This window comes from Photinus pyralis, unplaced genomic scaffold (genome assembly GCF_008802855.1).
Source record: "Photinus pyralis isolate 1611_PpyrPB1 unplaced genomic scaffold, Ppyr1.3 Ppyr1.4_LG1, whole genome shotgun sequence".
NCBI lineage: Eukaryota > Metazoa > Arthropoda > Insecta > Coleoptera > Lampyridae > Photinus > Photinus pyralis.
The window spans coordinates 9286392-9310140 of NW_022170249.1; the positions used below are offsets into that span (position 1 = coordinate 9286392).

General features: G+C 35.9%; 1 protein-coding gene across 6 annotated transcripts in view; it reads left to right on the forward strand.

Moving 5' to 3' along the window:
- The first annotated feature begins 6945 nt into the window (after positions 1-6945).
- The window catches only part of LOC116159541 (transcription factor HNF-4 homolog), a 35092-nt gene continuing 18288 nt past the window's right edge, over positions 6946-23749 (forward strand). For 2 of the 6 annotated variants that reach the window (XM_031472538.1, XM_031472540.1), the window contains exon 1: positions 6946-7930. In XM_031472538.1, coding sequence (XP_031328398.1) covers positions 7915-7930 — 16 coding nt within the window. In that variant the 5' untranslated portion in view covers positions 6946-7914. The remainder of the gene's footprint in view (positions 7931-23749) is intronic. The other 4 variants (XM_031472539.1, XM_031472541.1, XM_031472543.1 and 1 more) reach the window with 3 other exon arrangements.

A 23749-nucleotide genomic window follows, 5' to 3' on the forward strand; every position in this document is an offset into this window, starting at 1 on the left:
CCATGAGAGAGATTCGAGACAGTTTCTTAGTTTATTGCTAATGTTTATGCAACGGAGTTCGGAAGTGAACAACATTGTCTTTAAACGCTGCATCGTTGGTGTTACTTATATTAATATAATCGTGATTTGTCCTTAACAATTTTACAGTAAATCCTCCCAATTATAGTGACCAAGTTCCAAGAGGACAGTATTATTAATACTATGTTCTTGGTCAAAGTTTTCGCCCCACAGCTGCCCAGTCTACTCGTTATTTACCAATTTTTGTTATTGGTACTACAATAAACGCACTTATACTCTGTTTTTTAACTAGGAAGGCGGATTTAAAAACCTGATTTACACTGAAAATGTCACTAGAATCTAGTAACAAAAATAACAGACTCAATTTATACAGACACGTATTGTGGGTTGCGTGATGTGATTTTCTTTCACATTTGTATAGATTTCATTATTTATGCTTTTGGGTTATTATTGGGTAGGAACGAGGGTAGGAACTCCTTTATATTATGCATACATCATACTTTTAAAAGCGAATTATAATAAATAGGTAATACATTGATAATAGGTAATCATCCTGCATACATTTTTTGGCCTTTGAAACATTATTTTGAATTGTAGTTTTAAATGTTTTATCAGTTGTAATACTACACAATCCACCTTACAATTTACAACAAATGTTAAGTTATTGAACAAATTCAAAATAATGGAATTATACTCGTATTATTAAACAGAACAGTTCACTGCTTTATGTATAAGCGATTTGGTCACTGTCTTCCGAAAGTTCACTAAAACTGTCACTGTCCTCCGATCGGAGTGAAATAATTAATGGGTCTATAAGTGTACCCATTAGGCCATCCAATCTACACACCCTATTTTCTTCCTTAATAACGTGTTGCACACAATTCCACCAATCGTCAGAGCTCACATTTGCAACAGCGTTATGACCACCGGAACGTTTCGAAGGGGTAACAATCCCAGTACTTCGATATTCTTTAATTATCTGGTATACTGTAGATCGTGCAACTCCTAAATATGATATGTGTCATACTTTAATAACCAAATATATACCTACATCATTATTTACGTTACCTGTGGTAGATGCAATCTTCAACACAAGCGTACCAAAATTCATATCCGGAGTATCAGACATTTGTTTATAATAAACTGCTTCTCGGAGACTAATAAAATGACCCAAGTTTAAGCGACTACGTTTTTTCAAAGGAGACAAGCTTGCTTTACTGGTACTTGAACTTGGAGTTGAATCCATCACTAATTCCAGTACACTTACGACGCGAAATATGAACTTTAGTTCTTAAATGAACTGGTTTTTTTGTTAAAATTTATGCAAATGGACTCAGAACACACAAAAACTCAAAAATTAGTACAGCACTTAAAGGACGAGAATCGCGATTAAATTTGACAGTTAAATCATGTCAATAGCAATTTTACCTGGGTGTAAAACGGGCGCAGCGCGAGCCAATAGAAACTAAGATTTTTTGCGGGAACTTTTAAATCCGTCTTCCTAGTTAAAAACAGAGTATATAGTAGGGGAGCTAGCACGAAACCCACTGAACGAGAATGATCAAAATTTTAACCGATGGAGTTCCATTTTGCCCTATCAGAGTATGCTAAAATCGATCGTCTGCCGCCTCAGGTCATACGACTTAAGGCGCTGCGGGTACTTCTTGTGGTACCAATTCTGAAAGGTTGTTTTTCGAGAAAATAAGTTATACACCAAATGAAAACGTTGATAATAGCTCTTAAAAAAATATTTTAAAAAATCGCGCACATTTGATAACTCCGTAAAAAAACAATCCTTAGTCGGTTTTTCACGAACTTTCTACGGTTATAACTAGGTTACTGTCGGATAAATGAAGCTGATTTTTTTTACAGATTAATGATGGGCACAGCCAATGACTATGAGAGTGTTTCTTTTTTAAATTTTTTCTCTAATTATAAGATATCTTATAATGTTAAGATGATAAGATAATCTTATAATTAGAGAACAAATTTAAAAACGAAACACCGTTAAGTCATTAGTAGTACCTATCATCAGTCTGTAGAAAAAATCAGCTTCATTCGTCTAACCGTAACCTAGTTATATCCGTAGAAAGTTCGTGAAAAACCGACTAAGAATTGTTTTTTTACGGAGTTATCAAATGTGCGCGATTTTTTTAAATATTTTTTAAGAGCTATTATCAACGTTTTCATTTGGTGTATAACTTATTTTCTCGAAAAACAACCTTTCAGAATTGGTACCGAAAGAAGTACCCGCAGCAGCTTAAGTCGTATGACCTGAGGCGGCAGACGATCGATTTTAGCATACTCTAATAGGGCAAAATGGAACTCCATCGGTTAAAATTTTGATCATTCTCGTTCAGTGGATTTCGTGCTAGCTCCCCTACTAATAGTTGCATAATCGTAGGAACTACTCGTACATGTTGTGCTACTATGGTCTCTATTTCGGATGAGTGTAACTATTAAAAAACGTCATTTTACCATTAATTTTGTTGGAGGAAGACACTTCTAGAAACAGTATTAGGTAGTTAATTTGGAATATCCGCATTAATCAGACGTCAAATTCAATGATATAAGATTGCAATAAGACCTCAACCTCACTTCCATGTTTATTCTTTTCAATCGAAAGGAAGCTATCCTAGAGATGATCTACCTAAATGTGTCACAAAACAAATTTAAGACTTTAGGTACCTTCAAATAAAAATGAAAAAGTAAAATGGACGCCCATGAATAGACATTATGTTGTAAGATCACTCGCCTTAGTTTCATTAAATTTGAAATACCCAATTCTATTTCTAATGGAAGTAAACAAAACACAGACCTTGTATAGTGGTAATAATTAATAATTAATAATTAATGGCTATTATAAACTTAAAACTTTTTCGAATGGTTATATAAGTTATTTGTTGTATAATAATATTTGCAATTATATTTATAGTTCTCCGATATAGTACATCTTCCCTTAGTTTTAATATCTAATTATAGTTTTACGTTTTAGGATTTGACGAGAATGCGGATACCTCGAACGAAATTATATTCTAATTAACAAATCTGAAGAAGTTACGTCATTGAAATCATACTATAAATCTTATTATTTAAATTTACGTTCTAAAACATTTGATTACCGGGGATCAAAATTTGAAAATGTCTGCTGATATTTGACATATATAGATAAGCTCATTAAATAATTCTTGCTAATAGTAGTTAATTGAGGTTATTAAGTTAATTACATGTGATTTTCAGTAAATTTTGCCATCATCTTAACATTTCCAGTAGTTGTTTTGCTATACTGCACTACCTTCAAAACTGGTTCTAATTTATCTATAACTAGGTATACATATTTTTTATAAAAATTACCCTAGTACCTAGTTATACACATATAAATTCAATATGATTTTATTTTGTCATGCAAGCTTAGATTGTAGGGCATCGAATAAAAAAATGATTAACATAGTATTTACCATTGTATTTAAAAATATTAAAATACAATGATAGTAGGTATAGTTTTATATGAAAATTGAAAATTTATAATTTTAAAAGACGATTTCGGGTAAAATTTAAGTCAGTAAAATGACACTACTTGACTCGAAAATTAAAGTACTCGACCCCACAATATTTCTTCGCCAGTAATTAACATTTTCCTGACTTTTATGTAAATAACTTGATCGACTCCTCTTTGCTGCAATAGCGCACCCAACTTGATGCGCTAAAAATACAAATCTGTGTACGGAGTAAACTTTTGTCGGTCGACTTCTACCGAAATGTTAAATTGACTTTGAGCATACATTTTTATACAAAATCCCCAAAATGATCGACTCCTGTTTGTACGCAATGCAAAAATTTAAAATAATTTACATTTATCGATTAGTCGAAATTTTCCAAATACAGTCACATAACTATAATCTCGTTGAATTGGCGGCACAGTTTTCCGAATGGAAAATCCGAAAATGGCGGTACTTACAGAACTCACTTGAGGCGGTAAAAATGCAAAAGATACCCACAAAATCAGGCTTTTACCAAAGGCGGCTACAGACATGTAAAAGTTGTCAAATATCAAATGTTTATCAATCGCCAAACTGTTTGTCCAGCTAGTCGTAAAATCACGAGTAGGTATAAATATACACACATATGGGCATATTTGGCAAATGGCAAATCAAAACGGGAACTTCAAACTTATTGTGCTAGTATGTACCTACTCTAGTTCGCTTTCACGATGCAAGTAGAATTTGTAGCTGCTATATTATTTTACTGTTATAATATAACTACTGCATATCTATTATTTAAAAAAAAGAAGACAGCACTAAGAGCTCATATTATGGGTTCCTTTTCGGACAGTTCTAGAAATTCGATCTCGGTTTCGTTCGTCCACTCCATCGAGCACGCAATAGGTACAATACATGATACTACAATAAAAGTATCATGGGTACAATATAATAAATGAATTGTGCCCAAATGTGCACAGATTAACAGATTCATATTCTTTAATACGCATAATTAGTCATCAAGGTGGTCGCAATTGCAACTTCTGCCAAGCCCGCATATGTGTATCAGCAACAAGTTTGCTTTTTGACGAACATTTCAGCCCTTTGATGTGTGCTTATTTACCGACAATCGCCGGGAAATTTTTGAAATTTGGCAAATCTAGAACATTTGCTTTAACTCATATGTGTATCTAAGCTATTTGTCAAATGGCAAACATTTGCTATTTGGAATTCGTCAAACTTCCCATGTCTGTAGCCGCCTTTTATGAAGAAATTCAGAGTTTGGAGAAGTGGAATTGGAAATTCCCAGCTCCTCGCTGTATTTACGACTAAGTAAATCAATTCAAATTAATTCGGTTTTTAATCACGGCCTGCAAATATCGAACAAAATATCAGATGAACATCGGATTTCACGTTTTTTAACCGCGCTCATTAAAACTCATTCATTAACCATGCTTACCCAATTAGCGCATTCAAACTTTAATACTCATTAATCCAATTAACCCCTAGGTCTGATTGTAATTTCCGAAGGCAACAACTGTTGAAGTCATCTGCATCGTGGCATGTCTGCAAGATTGATAACGTCTAAATGTGTAACGATTTGGAACTCGTTTCTACTGGTTTTCGCTTATTACGGGAATCTAAAATGCGTAATAACGAATTAACGGCGCTAAAATCTTGAAATATTAAGCGCACCACAGACTTCCGACTCGTTCGTCCGATTTGTAGGACGTGTAAATCAATTGGCACGATAGAACAAAAAATCGGAAGTTTGTGGGTGTAAAATATCAACTGACTCCCTTCTTCCCTAGCAAGACAGCATTCGGCGGATGCAAAAAAAACAATCCAAATATTCCTCCCTGAACGGTTTGAATCCCCGATAAATTCATTACAAAACTTACGTGCTTAGCGGCGGTACAATAAACAATTACACAAAAATGTAAACACATTGATCACAACTCACTCCTCAAGCAAATAATTAAATCCCGGATCTCTTTCGTAACGAAGCGACAAACTCGATACCGGGTGATCAGCAAAGCTAGTCGACTTCACAAAGATACGGTGTGGTCATAATTTCGGGTATGACCTCCTAGGCGGAAAACAGGTGCTTCGTTACACGAACCTTTAATTGAAAATGAATAAGATTCATAAAAAAAATTCATATAATTTCGTTTCGAAAGTCTGGCGAGGAATTCTATACGCGATTCAAAAATGCCATAGTTTTGCCTCGAAGGCTCGGCGAAGAATATTGTACTCTCTCCTACCCGACTTATGTACTCGCCGAATCATACACCAGTAACAAACCTAACGCAAAACAGAGCTCTTCTATGTTTTTAATGCATGTGAACGTGTAGCAGAATCGTCGTCCCTCATACAACGTTAGAACGGTTTTTAGTACCGGCAACGCTGTGGCGTTTCGACTCTTACTCTGTTGCACACTCGCTTGTTAACTTTACGCGCTTTATTTTCTCGCATATTAGTTCTGTTCTCTTTCATTATGAAGCGGTTCACGTATAAACTTTCCTATACTGGCAAATTTGTAAAATCAATACCAACATTTTCTGAGCCTAAAGCGACCAACTGTTACACATTGTGAAACTCAAAATTAATTTTACTACTACGAACGTAATTTGGACGATTTGGTCTTTTACCTTAGCGACACTAATAATGAACTTTAATATTATTTGAATTTACTAACAGTTTTCTTTGTTGTAATTTCGTGTGACACATGAACTCAATTCAACTCCCTTTTACTTTATTCTACTGCGCCAATACGTGCTCGGTTCGAGTAATCTTGGTGGGTTCACAATAATTCAATGTTGCAAAGTCAACTTCGATGTCGAATTTAAAAAAAGACCCGTTATTAGTTATTTTTACCAGAAGCTGTTTAGTACTAATGAAGTTGAAGCCTCTCAAGAAAAATAAATTGTTTTAAAACATTTGGAAATTTTATCCATACCATCCAAATTATGGGGAAAAAACCGACTTTCTGGCTGTATAACGGGTGTTCCAAATAAAATTAACTACATGATTCGTTAACGTCGTTCGACTCTCTTGCAACTCCCGACAAAAATTAAAAATTTTTAAATACCTATTGTGTTTTTCAACAAATTAAAACAGCGTCGTCGTATTGGGTGGTCAAACATACACTTTTATCAAATAAATCGAGGATCCAACGTGTTTCGTTTGAGAGCCAACCTCATAAAAGTGGTGAAGTGGTCATATAACGTCATATCTCGATCTAGAAGCTTTTGGACGACCAAAGTCGATTACGTTTCAAAGACGCGCGCCTTGCTTTTGCAAATTGCAATGGTCAGTTTTGCCACTATGTGCAAATGCCGCCTGCTCCCTGCTTCGAACACGTCCTACCAATTGCCATGGAAAAGTATGACGGACTTTAATGCTGTCCGTTTATTAGTCGTTAGTGCATTAGTGGTAAGGCAGCAATGAAACTGAAACATTTCCATGATTGTTATTAGCATATTCAATTAAAAATTAATGATGGGTAATATTTGCAACAAAATAGTTACATTTTAAATGCTAATGCCATGGACATAGGATATATAAACGTGTGTGCAATCTTTTTCAAGTAATAAAAAAATACTATGGGAACGTGGATTATATCTCAATTTAGATGTGCATTGCGTAAGGTGTCATTGAAATCTGTCTGTCCGATGGTATTGAAGATAAAGCAGCGGTCAGACTTTTTGAAAAAAACACTTTGTGTCCAATTCCCCCGACGAGAGTGAAGGAAATTTGTCTTGTCGTTTAATTACTTTAAATAAGAGAGGCCGACGTGTGTGTGTAATTTGTAATTGGTCGGCGAGTGCTGACGCACGCCGCATCAATCGTGCGCATATGCTGCTTAGTGCTTAGGCAAGTTTTATATCACAGGATTCGATGATTACGTTTAAAGCAGTACGAGTGACGATCTAGTAAAATATCAAACGTTGCTTCCGCTAAAGTTCTAATTTAATCGTTTTACTGCAGTTTAAGCCGTCACTAGAGCAGTTGGTGAGAGGAAGAATGACTTAACAGAATTGGTGAACAATTAAAAGTGATACGCGCGCGTTAATAAAAATTATGCGGTCGAATTTGATGAACATGGCGTGCTCGATTTGAGCCAAGGCGGTCATAAAAAACCCGCGCGGTATTTCGTGACCTTTTCTTATCGCGGCTTAAAATAATTTTTACAAACATAACAAATTTGTGTTTGGCGCTAGATCGGGTTAATTAAACGTACTTACGTTGCTGTTTATTTGAATGTCAGCGTGTTGCTAGATGGGATTTCATTTCATTTAACCTTCAGATAATCGGTTATCCACTTTATGCTATCGTTAATAAATTTGAAGTGAAACGTGTGAATTTCTTGGACTAATAGTAGATTCTTCAAGTCGCCGGATGTTAGATCTTTGATATGGGATTATACGAAGGTACTACTTTTTGTGTTACTTAATTTATAATCTTTTGAGTAAATTATCAAATTCTAAAGATAAACTGCAAATTTAAAAAACCAATTTTTAACAGAACAGGTCCCATTGCTTTTAGTTTTACCTGTTTAAAAATAAATACCTAAGTAGCATTTTCCCGCCTTCCTTATTCTAGAACAGATGTTTGGCTTTCTTTGCATTTTGCATCATTTTAGTATTATTCAATTAGAATTAGAATTACGTTTTGTATATACCTATTTAACTTCAAGTAATAATCTCGCAGTAATTCCATATTATAGACTTAGGGGTAAGTGGTACGCATAAAATGGCGTTGAGTGAAAGAACCTATCCACCCTTAGTACTTACTTGAACCATTGAATAATAAATCTGAATTCAGATTTATTATTCAATGCTTGAACGAACAATTATTCTTTAGTAACATCATAGGTATTTCACCTGGATTGTGTTTTTACGAGTCTTTTTATTAGTAAATACATATTAAGACTTGGAAATTAAACAAGATTTGGCTGATTACCTAACGAATCCGAGCTTAGTCCTTAAGTATCTGGTTGCCAAAAACAGAATGCAAAAATTCGTGTTCGTTCTCGTTATCGCGCGGAAAGATGGACGAACGCACACACAAACGGAGGCGGGCTGGGTACTGTTTACTGTACTTGCAGGCCAAGTGGAATACACATAATTACATAAAAACAAACAAAATTCCATACCAATACAAACAAACAAAAATGAAAAAATCGAATAATTTGAGCGCATTTTCCATGAATTTATCGTGATTTTATTTAAACAAATTAAAAATTAAAAATTTCTGAAGATTAAAAATTCATAATAAATAATAAATTTCTTCTATGGGATCGCAGTTGGAAGCGTCCGCATTACCACGTTGCCACGTTGTATCGCAATTCTTTGCCGTAAGTAAGTGGTAGCTCGAGGTTCCCCAGTAGGTAATGTTGGTAATGCGTTTTCCCAGGGATTCCACAAAATTACAAGCTTTTCTACACCAAGGTCCAAATGTCTCTACTGCGAAAGGTATAAAAAAATATGGTTCTGTCCATTATTGATCAGTACTTCATGTAACGTACAAAAGAATACAGGGAGATCAATAATCATATGCTGCGCCGCTCTTATAAAAACATTAGTAATCATTTGCCGCAACCAGGTATATGTGTACCAATACAAAACATAACCTATAATTTTACAAACCAAAACCATGATTTGTGATTCTTATTCGAATACTTTCGTCCCTTTCAAAACGGCTTTTTTCAAGACTACCACTTTCTTTCGAATATTTACAAGGTGGGTAAATTACTCGTAAATTACAAACAAACGTTTTTTTAGTTGTAGCGTGTAATAGGCAATAGGTTTACTCCGACAAGCCTTTTACTTTAGAAGAGAATAAGATGCGTTTGCTGTCCTGTTTCCGTAATGGGACTAAAGACGAAAGTGGAGTTTGGGAGTACTCGATACGTTTGTGTATACAGGAGTTTCGATAAACGATTGTCAACCATGATGAGGATTACAACAATATACGCCGAAATGCTCATCGTCTACTTGAGCGGTATAACATACAGGAAGTCTTGCTTCTGGGAAGTCACCTGGCCGCTTAGTGATTGCTAATAAGGAGGTTGTAAAAGATGTTCTTGCTCGTCTTGAGCAAAGTCGGAAAAAGCAGCTGCGACAATTTGTCCCACTAACGGGCATCTCATACGGAACGTGTGACGCTATTGCCTGGAGAAAATTGTACTTCTATCCTTTAAAGTAACCGTGTTACAAGAACTCATCGTCCAGACTTGCAAAGCCGTTTAAATTATTGCATGCAAATTTACGAGATGGCAACGTATTCGAAATCGTTTACACACCATTACCGAATTCCGAGCAGGTATAGAAGCTGCCGTTTGAAACATTACGGCTTCGAAAACATGAAGAAAAGAGTGAATCCCTGTCTTAATAATGGTGGCGAGCACTTCGAACAGTTGTTATAGTGTGCATGTAATTTACCCAATTACTTCGATATTAACGAGTTGTAAAAGAAATAAAATCGTTTCAATTTTTGTAGTAATTCGTTATTCGTGTAGTTCCACATAATTTGGAAACTTACAAGGTGGTTAAATCGTTGATTTAGGTTAAATATGGTTAAACGTCAAAAGTTTACTTTAAGGTTATGTTTTAGTATTGGTGCACCAGGCCTGTTGCGGCAAATGATTACTAACGTCATAATTTATTGAAGCGGCGCAGCAACTCAATATTGATCGCACTGTATAAGATATGGCATATTCTTATAAATAAGAAGTTTAGCATTGCTCTCCTGATTTTTAAAATATGCGATATGCTTGCCTTTATTAGAAGAATCATTGGTTAAAACTTAAAAAAAATCTCTATAAATAAGAAAGTTGACATTGCACACATTAAACCTCGCATTAAACTAATCGTCAAGATTTTTCTTGGTTGGGGTGCTAGAGCTATCAGCTACAGAATCCAAAAAGAACCAACTTTGAAAACTGTAGGAGTAGTTAGGCCTCGGACTGACGGAGAAAGTCGCACCTTCCAACATGAGTTGGAAAATGGGCTAAAAAATAATATCTTTAGTAATTTCTGATCAATTATTTGGTGCAATACTTACTGAATTTTTATATGGTAGTATTTTGTTTTGTTTAAACAATGCATATTCCGAGGTATATTCCATTCAAGGTTGTTATAAGTCGTGAATTTGATAAAGACGTTTTTGAATTAATTCGCTGTTTCTTTCGTTTCTTCTTATTGCAGCTAACGACACTTCCTCTTCTTCTTCGGAGGATCCTGATCCACTATTTTATATAATGGTATTTACCTCTTGCATACGGCCTTCTTATAGGTTGAATTTTGTTTATTACACTCCTCAAAATATTTCCAAATCGGATCTCTTTTACGTCTACTCATTTCTCACACTTTTAGTCCAGACTATAGGTATATTTTTTGACAACAAAATTAGTTCCCAGATACTTATTCCTCGACTTATTCCAAGAAAAACAGGAAAAATTAAAAAATAAATAAAATTCGCTCGTTGGACGCAGAGTTAATTCGTTTAACCGTCTCCCGAACGAAATCGGTGAGTAAATAAGGATGTTGATATTTTGTTTCATAATACATATGAATACCTACCAAAACTATGAAAAAATCTTCACCTGTACCCCGTGTTAAAAAGAAATTAAAAAAATTGTTTTATTTCTGAAAGAGTAGATATCTGCAAAAAAACAATTTTCATTTTTATTTTTTGACAGATACCAACATTTTTTTTAAAATACGGACTTGGATTTTTTATTTCAGTAAGTAAAAGTAATAATGTAAAATCTACTGCTATCTCTTTTAGTACAAGTTTCTTCAAAAATGAAGAGCAGGCATTGAGTTCACAAAATAACAAGCGTACATTACTTCTGATAACAATGGTGTTATATGAAAAAGAAAAAATGAAAAAAATCCCGTGCCATATTAAATAAATAACGTTGATGTTTGTTTTGTTTTTATTTCTTTTCAACAACTTATTCAGCATTCAGATGCGCAACTTTGCCTCCGAGTCTCCACCTCTTTTAGGTACCTACCAAGACGGTAATACTCACTCTTCGAATTTGTAACACCCTGTATATGTGTGTTATTCAGATTGGGAGCTTCGTTAATTTGATTTGTTCGTCTACTCAAAATAATGTACTCGATGTTGTATGAAAGGTCCGAAAGTCAAATTTCCATATAAAGATTGTGCATTGTTTATTTTGTAAGATCAACTTCGCAACAAATTCAAATAAAACGGTTCCAGTTTACCATATAAAGAATGAAACATCAAACCAACACGGTAAACTTAGTTCTGAACACACTGTACTCGTACAAATATTTAACTATTCTATAGCAGTACACGATTTATTTTAAATACCTACTCTATGGTTTTCAAGCTTAACGTAAAATATAAACAAAACGGATTAATGCAACTTCACATTTACTTTGAAAATTTTCACGTGTTTGAATTCTGTTGTATTCTTTTCTCAGGGGATGTCGGCCAGGCACCACATAGTCACACCAAGGTCCTTTCTTTCGCAACTAGGTTCAGAGCCCGTTCCTCTCAATAAAGGATAGGACCTTGTATAGCGTAACTTGTTTCACCCTCTCCGGTTACAGATAACTGTCGCCAAGGAGCCACAGTTTGGTCATTTCATCTGCCTCGCTACAGAACCGGCACGTAGGCCTATAAGCCCAATGTTGTGCAGGTGACCACTCAGTGCCCCATAAGGACATCGGTAATCTTCCTAATCTGGGTCTTATTCAGTTTTAGAAGCTTAGAAGTTTCAGATTTGCCAAGGGGCCCTGTTAAAAAGGCCCTTGGCTGTCTGAATTCGGTTGCTTGTTGCCACCGAGCCTGGAATTGACTGGTTACCCAGTCTTTCATCCTCCTATAGTAGGCTCTGACCCGACGAAGATCCCACCACTGTCTTCACGAGTCAGCTCGTCCGTCCTATCGTTGCCCCCTATTCCGCAATGCGCTGGCACCCAGATCAAGCTTACCCAATTAGACTCACCTATTCTCGCTGATGTCAGCTCTCGGTCGATCACCATTCCCGTTCCCCTTTCCGTTAGAAACTCGTCTGTAAACCACACGAGCCCCTCGGGTTTGAGGAACGGACATTCTGAGTACAGCCACTGATCCCTGTCCGGGAGAGTGAGCTTATATGGTTCTTTGTACGACAGGCCGGATCACATCCCTTCCTGCGAGAGGGGATCGGATCTGAGGGTTTCCTCCCCGATCCGCTCGTGTCCAAGGCCTCCTCGATCCCAATCGTTTAGACGTATGGCATGGACTCTCGGATTTTTTGTTTTGTTGTAATTTCGGTTATCCAGAGTTATAATTTGCTTAGAGGGGTTCCCAATGGGGTACGATTTGAAATTTTAAAAAAATATGACACTTCGAAGGTCAATTCAAAGGTTCACTGTCGCGCCGGGGCGTGTAGTTTCTCTAAATAATAATAATAATAATAGTTTATTGTCCAAACAGAATAGTTCCATAAACTAGGACAATATTAGGTAAGATATACATGTAGTGCGAATAATAACCGAAAAAAAAACTTTAAGCATGACATAAGTGAAAATAAAAAAAAATTGAGAATTATTATTTTAGTTAATTAACGGAATCTAATAATATACTAAGGGTGGTATTAAATATATCAACAACGTGGGCTGTGCTATTATATTGATTACACATGGCGTATATAGGAGAATTTTGCAGTATTTGGGTTCTACAGATTGGCAACGAAAAAGTGACGGTATGTCTAGACGACAACCGTGGAATTGCGAATCACATATACCTATATAGTACAGGACAATCTATATTGTTACTTAAAAATTTATACAAGAAAGCAATAGCCATCCGTTTACGTCTAGAAGATAGCGAAGGTAGATCGAACCTTTCTAACATGATATCATTAGAATATCCTCTAATTGGATATTGTCCATCCATACGAAAGCATAGATATTTGAGGAACCGACGTTGTATGTTTTCTAAATTGTTTTCATACTTTTTAAATGAGGTATTCCAAATTACACAACCATATTCTAACTTACTTCTAACCAATGATATATACAATGATTTAATGGTCGATATATCAGTGAAATCACGACTAACACGAATGATGAAACCTAGAATTCTAAATGACTGCTGAACTAAGCTATTAATGTGAGTTGAGAACGTTAACATTTTGTCCATGTAGATTCCTAAGTCCTTTGTTTCACTGTGTCTGTTTAAAGGCGTATTGCATATGGTGTAATTAAACATGCTGCACCAATTATGTATGTTGTTCAGGTCCATTTAAAGCTTTTCGCAATCGGAGATACTGTTAACTTGTGAAAAGATTTTCAGATCGTCTGCAAATAATAGTTTCTGCGTAGAAATTACCGAAGGTAAGTCATTAATGAAAACCACGAACAAACATGGCCCTAAATTGGACCCTTGAGGTACTCCAGATGTGGGCGTGAAGGTGTGAGAATTGTAGCCATTATATGACACGAACTGTTTTCTATCCAATAAATACGATGCAATGAGTTGAACTATTGGATGGCTAAAACCGTACGCAATTAACTTCTGGACAACTATGTGATGGTCTATTTGATCAAAAGCTTTGCGGAAGCCCGTATAGATGACGTCTATTTGTCCACGCTTGTCTATTATTTCCGAACAGTACTGTACAAAATAGGTCAAATTAGTCTAAAAAAATCTTACATTTTTTCAATATTCAAAGGAATTATGATTCGATGGATCTTAGATGCCCCATCCTGTATAAAATATAAAACAAAATTTGAAAACAAAATCCCTGCTCTCTGGTACAATCCCAGTATGACAGATTCGCCATTAATACAGCAAGCGAGAATTTCCGAACTACTTTGGGCTCGACTTTGGGATAATGCCCAAATTTGACATAAACTTTGGTGCACAAGAAATAAATTTTGCATTGTTTACGTCTTACTGTATTTTTGGTTAAGTTGATGTTGATAGGATAAAATCTTCATTTATACACAAATTAGCGGTATCAACAATACTCTTCCCTTAGAACGAATGGAACAGAAAGTAACAAAGAGCTTACCTTGCAATTAAACGGAGCGATAGAAGTTACTGTGTAACAAAAACCAAAAGTTGTAGATACGGTGCGGTAAACTTAATGTAAAAGCAAAAATTGAACAGTACGAATGCAATAGTTAATTCCGGAAAAGCTCAAAATTACGGTACTTACGAAACGTGTGAAGATGCAAAAAGCAATAAGATCCCCTCTAAACAATGGCGTTACCTTTTATAATATTCAGCTATGCCATGAAGGGAACAACGGTTTTTCACGCCGGCAGCGTATTCGGTTATCTACGTCCAAAAATTAAAACTATAAATTAAAACTAACTAAAGAATTAATTGTGTTAATTGGTCTTAACATTTAAATTAATTAAGAGCGCTTCTTTTGGGCCCCCTCACAACTTAATCGGATGTTGTTTTCTGCAACTCATTTATTTAGCTACTGTTAATTTCACTTACTTAATTAGTTGGATTAAAACTCGGATTAAAATTTCTAAAGTCGGTAGTCAAATCAACACATTGGAATAAAGGTCACTTATCAGTTATCAACACGATATCGGCGTAAACCTGGATGGCCTTTTAGTTTTTATTGACGGTAACATCGGCTGAAATACAAGTCTAGAAATTAAATCAAATACCTTTACCTTCTATCTTCAACTCCCAAATACTTTCGACACGACACCTTTCGTAACGAAGTGCCCAACTTAAAGTGCTTCTACATACCGTGTGTTCATCTACAGAGTGATGACTAAAATTGGTAAACGTCAAGGCGAAAACGGGTATACTAAAACTAAATTAAGTACTCCATTTTTGGTAGACCAAAATCGTTATTTATTCGGCATTAGCAACATGTTTGACTATTTCTAATCTTTCTTTTCATTACATTACAATCAAGATCACATACGTAGGTATACATTACCACATCAAAGCATTATCGAATTTAGACCACCTAAATAGCTAATGGGATTCCACCTTTTCCCAACGTAATTCTCGCATAAATAAGGACTTTTTTGTCAAAATGGTCATGCTCAATAAAAATTCAAATTGGCATAGGAGCAATAAAATTTTTAGGTTTTCCGCTCGGTTTTCCTCAACTGCACACTCTGAATTTTAAACAAATGAAATTCAATTAGTTTACATCCAACGCGTTTGGGAGAGGGGCGCACTTTGTAAATGCCGCGTTTTATAAATGTCGGAAAAAGCTCTAAAATCTCACTTGAAATGAATGTCGGAAACGTCTCGAAAATGTGGAAAATTTTGAAAATGTAGTTATAAGGATTTTTTTATTATACCTGAATCACAATCTCCGTTTTAAACACTCAAATGCGTGCGAAAAAGGGCCTTTAAAACACACGTGCTTTAAAGTTGCTAAGTAACGATACTTCAAGTATGACTTTTGAAACTGTGATCTGGATGAAATAAAAAATCCTCTCAGGTCGCTTTCTGTAAATGCAGAACATTTCTTTGGCTTTTGTACCTATCCTTTGGTTGAAGCTTTCACAAACGCGCGTAATTTAGGGTATGCTTCCAAATCTGTTCCACTTTTTAATCGCAGCATTGCTTTAAAGTTTTGAATGAATGCACCAAAATATAGAAGATTTAAATACCTTTGACATTTCCTTCATATATGCCAGCATTATGGATGCATTTAAGACTTTATTCGTAAGTAACTTCCTATTCCATCCATGGAAACAACTTTTCATATTCTTTATAATAGGCTTTACTGGATTTGGATTTTACACCTACCAACGTTTGTATAGATTTTACAACAATCGATTTAATGGACGGTGTATTATCTTTTTCAACGGAAATCGTTTAATTCACAAAGACGATGATTTTTATAAGCAAACGTCAAGTGACATTTCCATGGCAATCGTGAAATACGAACTCCCAGCCCACTTAATTACTATAGACATGTATTCGAGTATAACGTCAATATGATTTCATTGTATTTCCTATTTTTAAATTATACTGCAGGTATAATAAAAAATACTATAAGATACACGTGTATAATTGGTCTTTAAAGCACTTGCAACGTTAAAGGCCCTCCGCTTTGCGTCGTGCCCTTAAACTCGTTGCGCGTGCTTTAAAGACTTGATTATACACTTGTATCTTAATATACTATTTAAGATATACCTTTAAACTATGGAAATGTTTGAGGTGGTATGGAATTTTAAAAGTGTATCGATTTTTGAAGTGTAAAAAAGTGTAAGAAGTTCTCGAAATGTCGAACGTTTTGGAAATATCTAGGTAATCAAAAATGACATTGTATTATCCCGCGAGTCTACGAAGGTGAAGATAGGTCAAATCAAAGACAGTTCCTGGCACAGAGAATGCGAAATAAGCGGCAGAAGTATAATTTTCTGAGTGGAGACGATCGTTTTTCTCTGCTCTGACAAAATAATATTCCTGCATTGTTGCATTTTGAAAAAATTAACGAATAAGTCGCAACGATATCTTTTAAGAGGGAGATTTTTGATAGTCACCACTAGAACCACAAACTTTCAGTGCTGATAAATTTGGACAGTGTTGTTTCCCCCAATAGCTCTAAAATATCATCACATTTTCTGTGTGTCTTGGATTTTTTAAAAACTTTCTGGGTTTCACGCCACATCTTATACAGTAAGTCAAGCAATACAGTATGGAAATCCTAAACTCTTAAAAATATATGTGCAAAATTCCTTTAGTGTAGGTAGACGAGTTCCCTATATTTGGTGAAAACGGTATCCAAATTAAGACCCGCTTCCTAAACTTTGCTTAAAAATTCACAAGGTTTTTTAATCATTCCTCTCATTCTCTTATCGCTTCCCTAGAATTTGCCAAACACTTCGAGAATTTGTCTCGTAATTCCATAAAATCTACTACTTTTGGTTCTACTTTTTTTTGTCGTTCAACATTTGAAATTAAAATTTTCTTGGTGGGAGTGCTAACTTTCCAACATCAGATTCCTTGTGTCGGGAGGCTGTAAGTATTCATTTCATTTTATATTATTGACTATTAACTGCTCGCTTGTTAGAGGGTCTGTAAATTCCACTACGTTCAGGACTTTCCAAGTGTGATGATCTGATCATTTTTCGAAGCCAACAGCTGCAAAAGAAACGTATACGTGCACTAAAATGTAATGGAAGCCTTGAATAAATAATATTAAAAATAGTAAATAATAACATCATGTTAATATCACCCACAAAACTATGACATTGTCTTTACAATCCTCGGTGACGTTAATGTGGCCAATTTTAAATGTGGATAGCATTATCAATTACGCCTAGATTAAAAATGAGCTAGGGGTGGGTTGATCGCAATATAAGACGAAAGGTGCATAATCGAAAGTGTAATTCTAATTGTCCAGTTACAGTACAGCGTCGTCATTCCGAAGAATGATTCTTGTTTACATGCAATTGACATCGTTATCTTATCTATTGGAAGGCGATTCTTGGAATGTTATAGTTGATGTATAAAGTCCATTATTGTGTCATTGTCTTTAGGTATCACGTAGTTGCATGAACGCTTCATGTGATTTTGGGGTTCGCTATGGAGAGCTACATTTGAATCTTTCAATTTTGAGTGGCTTTGGCATGTGATTAATTGGCAACGTAATGGAGATCAAACAATTTATTACAAATCAACTTCCTCTGATTCATATTTCCGCTACATGATACACGTAATATGAAAACACGAAGTGCAATTCACATAATAACGATAAGATGTTGTTAGTATGGCGCTATGGCATTGTTAAAGTATTTAAACAATGCCTATGGTATAGCTTAAAAGGAGATATTGAAAGTATAGTATCCTGGGCGATTTTTTCCGTACCATTGGTATTGCAGTATCACAAAAATTTTACACATCGCAGGTGGGCTGGTGGTATTTAGTTATATCACAAGATCAATCTAAAATTAAATTTTGGCATCACGCGCACGAATATTATTATTTCAAATAATCTATTTAGGGACGAAATGATAATAAATTTACGACAATTTGGTTCCAAAAGTGATGCTTAAAAAATTTAACGGGTTTGCTTCCGTTTCAATGCCACGGAGTTATTCCGAAAATATTTTGCTAGACTGAATGACGTTGGTTAAATTTTTTATCACGCTTATCCCACTCAAAATTTACACAAAACATCTCATTTTTCAAGCTTTTTTTTAAATATAACTCGGCGATTATACAACTGCAATTTGAATGAGCCAAACTACTGTTTAATTTGTAACAAAACAAAATCAACACCCTTTTAACTCACATTTTTACATTTCGACATGTGTGTAAATTTGGCTACGGCAACTATAATAATTCGAGTTTTTGCCGTTTTTTGAGCTTCTGGCACTACATTTAATTTAACCGTGCAATTACTGAATTCCTTAAAAAGTATCATATCTTTCATCCATGAGACGGCATTCTGGCGAGGTCCATGTTAATGGGACGTCTGGGACGCGGACCACGAAAGAAAATGAAGTTCAAAACATATTACAATGGTGTTTCTATGGAAACTATCGCGACGGTAGAACCCGAGTACTAATTTTGATGTCTAAATTGAATTCATAATTATCAGAAGCTGTACAACGATTTATATGGCTTCAGCTATAAAGTAAAGTTTTGTGTTTAATTATACACAACGATAAAGGGAAAGTAACCGCTTCATTGGTATCACATCACACATCCGTGTTTCAATCGGAAAAATAATACAATTAACGATTTTGTATAATTTTTCAGAACGTTTACTTAGGTAATATCGCAGGAAAGCAGTAAGTACTAAGTGATTCAGCTCGAAAGAAATACAATTTAACATCGAGATTTTATTACGATTGCAATGGATTTTATAATGGGCTGTTTTGGTGCCAGGTCAAGTATAAATGGAAATAAAATCAAAGTTGACTACCTAATTACTATAGTTAGTCACTGCTAACTACAATGTTACTGAGTCTATCGTTTACGTGATTGTTCAACAAGCCCGATGCAATCATTTGTTGAATAAATTGATCGATTGAGGAATGAGTAAAAGTCCGAACTCCACTTTCCCAATTATTACCTACAATTGAATTCAGGTGAGACCTGCGTCACAGCGTTACTAGTTTGTGAACCAATTTCTCTTTCTCACTCATGTATTTACTGGTTGACATGTGGTTGAGAGAGAGATTAAAGAACACGTTTGAAATTGCTTCACACACTAGTGACGCAGGGCTCACCTTTTGTGAGTCAACTGCATGTCCGTTCGTTCGTATGGGGTGATTTCAATACTCAAACGTATGGGGTGGAGGAAAAGAAAGAATTTTGTCTGCGCCTGCGCATTTTGTTATTTGTTACGAGGATATTTCGAAGAAATTTTAACTGTAGGTATTTTTTACACTCGGATGGCATGTTTAAAAACTAGATTTGATCTTGTAAATAAAAAGTGGGTGAGCGCGCATGCGTAGATCACGCTTGAAAACTACGCGCTAGCCGATCGTGCGAGTGAGACGACATTACCACTAGTTTCTCGATTCCAAAATTATCATCTACGCTGCTTTTGATATAAAGCAAGTAGGTACATCTCTACTCCATTACACAATTTTGATTTCGGTCACTCACACCAGTTTCGCTATCTAATCAGTAAGTGCTTGACGATAATGATTCGTTTAATAATTTAAATTTTTTAATCCGAGTTGGAAGCACCTGTCTAGGTAGGTGGCCATTTTTATGTACTTATCGTGCGGCAAAAAAAATGTATCGTCGCGGAAATAACCGTAGAACAAACAATATTCGGCAAATTGCAGGATGCGGTTTATATAGGTATACCACAGTTAAAAACGTCAAATAGTACGTCCGTCGTACAGGTTTCGCTGATGAAATCGACGACGATAAGAATCGCACCTCGGCAACAAACAGGGGAACTTTTTTCACTAATCATCCTCGTTCAAGAAACAGATAGTATCGTGACATTCTAATGTTCGGTCGAGATGTTTCTACTTGCTTCAAAAATAACTGTATCTACATGCTGAAGATTCTAGTAATCCGCATTACTATTTTTTAGTTTTCTAAAGGAATTTTCAAGGACTATCGGCAGAAAAATCTCCTCTCTATACAGGACTGAAGAGATTTTTTAATCGGAACATATCATCGCCTCTCCCAACCTATGGATGTGCCAATAGATTACATAATTAGTGCGCTTCTGCGTGCTTCAAATTGTATACTCGTAGTACATTTATAGTACCTACCCAAATACAATGTCGGAAAGTAAGAAATATGTGCTACTCACGCATTTTGATTAAGGCTGTTTAGTCAGCTGTGAATATAAGCAAATAGTTGTATTTTTGCTTAGTTCCATATATCTTTCTATTTGGTCATAGCTTTTTTCGCAAAAAATAAAATCAGTGCCGTCGATATATCTGTGGTAGCATTTCACTTGATTATCAATCTCATGCGTGGGCATTCCATAAAAACGCAAGAGCGATTGCACATTTAGAAGAGTGATTCTATTACATACGCGAAGACCGTTTTTTTGGTTCATCTTTTAGTTTCGAGCAAACTAAATTTTTTTTCGAAAATATTTAAAATATTCTTCAAGCGACCATGCAAACCGTGGTGGAGTTTGATTTCGATGACAATTTTTCCCTCGTCGTTCTGACGACGACCATTTGATAAAATGTGTTCATTCTTCATTAGATTAATGGCGCTTTGATTATCCACTGTTAACACAGAAGTACATTTGCAATCCATTTCATTGAATATCCTTGTGTTCCAGATAGCTTCCCCTACAGCTAAAATGTTAACTTTGGTCTTCGAGATCTTCGCAAGCACCTTGTTTAATAAACATTGACACCGGATTACCACCCGACATTCTAAACCAGTCAAGTATTTTACGAGTGTATAGGTTTCCTGGCAAATAAAAATTGAACCATCGATTGATTCATGAAGAGTTCAACATCCAACTCTATAAAGGAAAGCACTCTGACGTCAAATTGAGAGTTCTCTGAAGGTCTCAGGGAAATCAATCCCTTCACGTTGCAGATCGCCCTTGCCCACAAGAGGCGCTTTGTAACGCTTCAGTGAATCATCAGCATTGTACTTGACCTTGTACACCCACAGACAGTCAATAACCTTCATATCAACCGGCCTAGGAACTAGGTCCCAAGTGTGATTTTTGTCGAGTGTATTTACCTCCTCGCTCATTGCCACTTTCTAATTTTTTGCTTGAGAAATTTCAATGGCTTCGGTGTAAGTAAACGGTTCAGTTTCATAAGCTACCATGGTGTAGCATTCTGAGGTTCCACTGACTGCATAGTCCTTCAGCTTCCTCGGCATCTTCAAATTGGATCTGTCTCAGAGTTTCCACTGTTGTTTTTTAGTGTCTTGAATTCTGAAGTCGATCCTGGTGTCAACGAGCTTGATGAGCTTAATTTCACAGGTACTACTGTTGGTAGAGGTTCCGCTGATTATTTTGTTGGTACTACCAGCTCCAGTTCTCGTGTTCTGATTTCCTTCTCCACTCATACTCGCTTTTACTACTACAGTATTCAAAGATGGCAGTCGACTGTTTGTCCGTGTTGATGAGCACATTCCTTCAAACATTGACTTCAGATTCATTCGGTATGCACACACGATAAACGTCCTTGTCCTCCTAGTACCCAACCAGATAACCCCGCCGAGCTTTCTTGTTAAACTTCCTCCTCTTCCCCTTTGGTACGTGTACAAAACGTTCAGTATCGAATACTTAAAAATGGCTGATCGCAGGCTTCTTGTACCAAAGTTCGAATGGCGAAATCCCTGCTTCTGGAGACCGTCCTGTTCGGTTAATCACCCACGCAGCTGTCATCACAGCCTCAGCCCAAAATGTTTGTGTGAGTTCAGAAGCTTGCAACATAGTTCTGGCAGCTTCTACCAACGTCCGATTCTTTATTTCGCTCGGCACCGCCATTTTGTTGTGGCATAGATGTTCGGTGGCGCAAACCATTCTTTTCTGTGATCTTTTGGACGTCTTTGTTCACAAATTCAGTACCATTGTCAGTTATAAGTTCTTTCACGATGCGTCCAAGAGTCTTCACTTCCACAAGAAACTGTTTTAACTTGTCCTTGAATTCTGACTTTTTCTTTATTATGAAAACTGAACTATACTTAACGAATTTTGGGAATTTTTCTGGCATAGGTCCACACGCATCTGTGTTGATTCTCTTACCGGGACTGCGCTATAACTCCCTTTGCAAATGTTCCTCAAGATAACCTTTTTTAGCCTTACCATGGACAATCATTTCAATGTTGACAATACCCTTGCCAAGCGCCTTCATTGATTGACCATTGACCAAAACGCCTCAAAAGTAGAAAGCCAATGACGGTGCATGGTCATGTGCTGCGCTGCACCGGAATATGCAATCCAAACATTGGGGGAATCCACAGATTTGACGTTATCCGATTGGCTAACAAACGCAGACCCTTCCCGACTGTTCTTAAAGTTGGAATTTTTGGAATTCTTACAACTCCGCCACTCCCACCGTCCTCACCGTGTTCAAAACCCGATTCAGGAACAGTGAATTTAGAAATTTTACCTTATCTCCTTCCAAGTCTCGTCTTGAATTTCTGTTCATAGTTCCTCGGGTTTAGCAATAATATTCTGAGCTATAAATTCAAGTTTCTTGAAGAGTTACCTCTCCTTATCATACCATTCACTAACCTTGGGCGTCTGGGCATCTGCAGTCTGTAGTACCTTCCACTATGTCTATACAGCCAATTACGTGCAACTGAATTTTGACTTGGAATTTCCAATCAACCCAATTGTAATGAATGTCCCTCCAAGTTATCTATCAAAAATTCAAAACTCGTGAAACTTACATGACAAATAACTCAGACGATAGTAACTAAGCCTTCAATCCCCCAAAGGGAAAATGGAAGGTGTGGAGAGACGAAAATTTGTATATCTACACCTTTTCCACTTTTATTCGAGAAGTACTTGAGAATTGTTACTTGTATTTTAGAAAACGTCAAAGTAGATGAGAATAGTCAGTTGGATTTGAGAAAACATCAAATGTATTTGATAATAGTCAATTGTATTTGAGAAAGTATCATTTAATTTTATTGTATTTTAGAATGTAATATTATTCCTAATGAATTATAATTAAGAATAAAATTTTTATAATTCCGCTACTGTATGTAGTCCCACAACAGCAGCAGCAGCAGCATCAGGCTATGTTATACATGTAATTTTGTTATTGATTCTCAAATGCTTAATTTTACCATTTCTTGAATACAATTTACTACTCTCA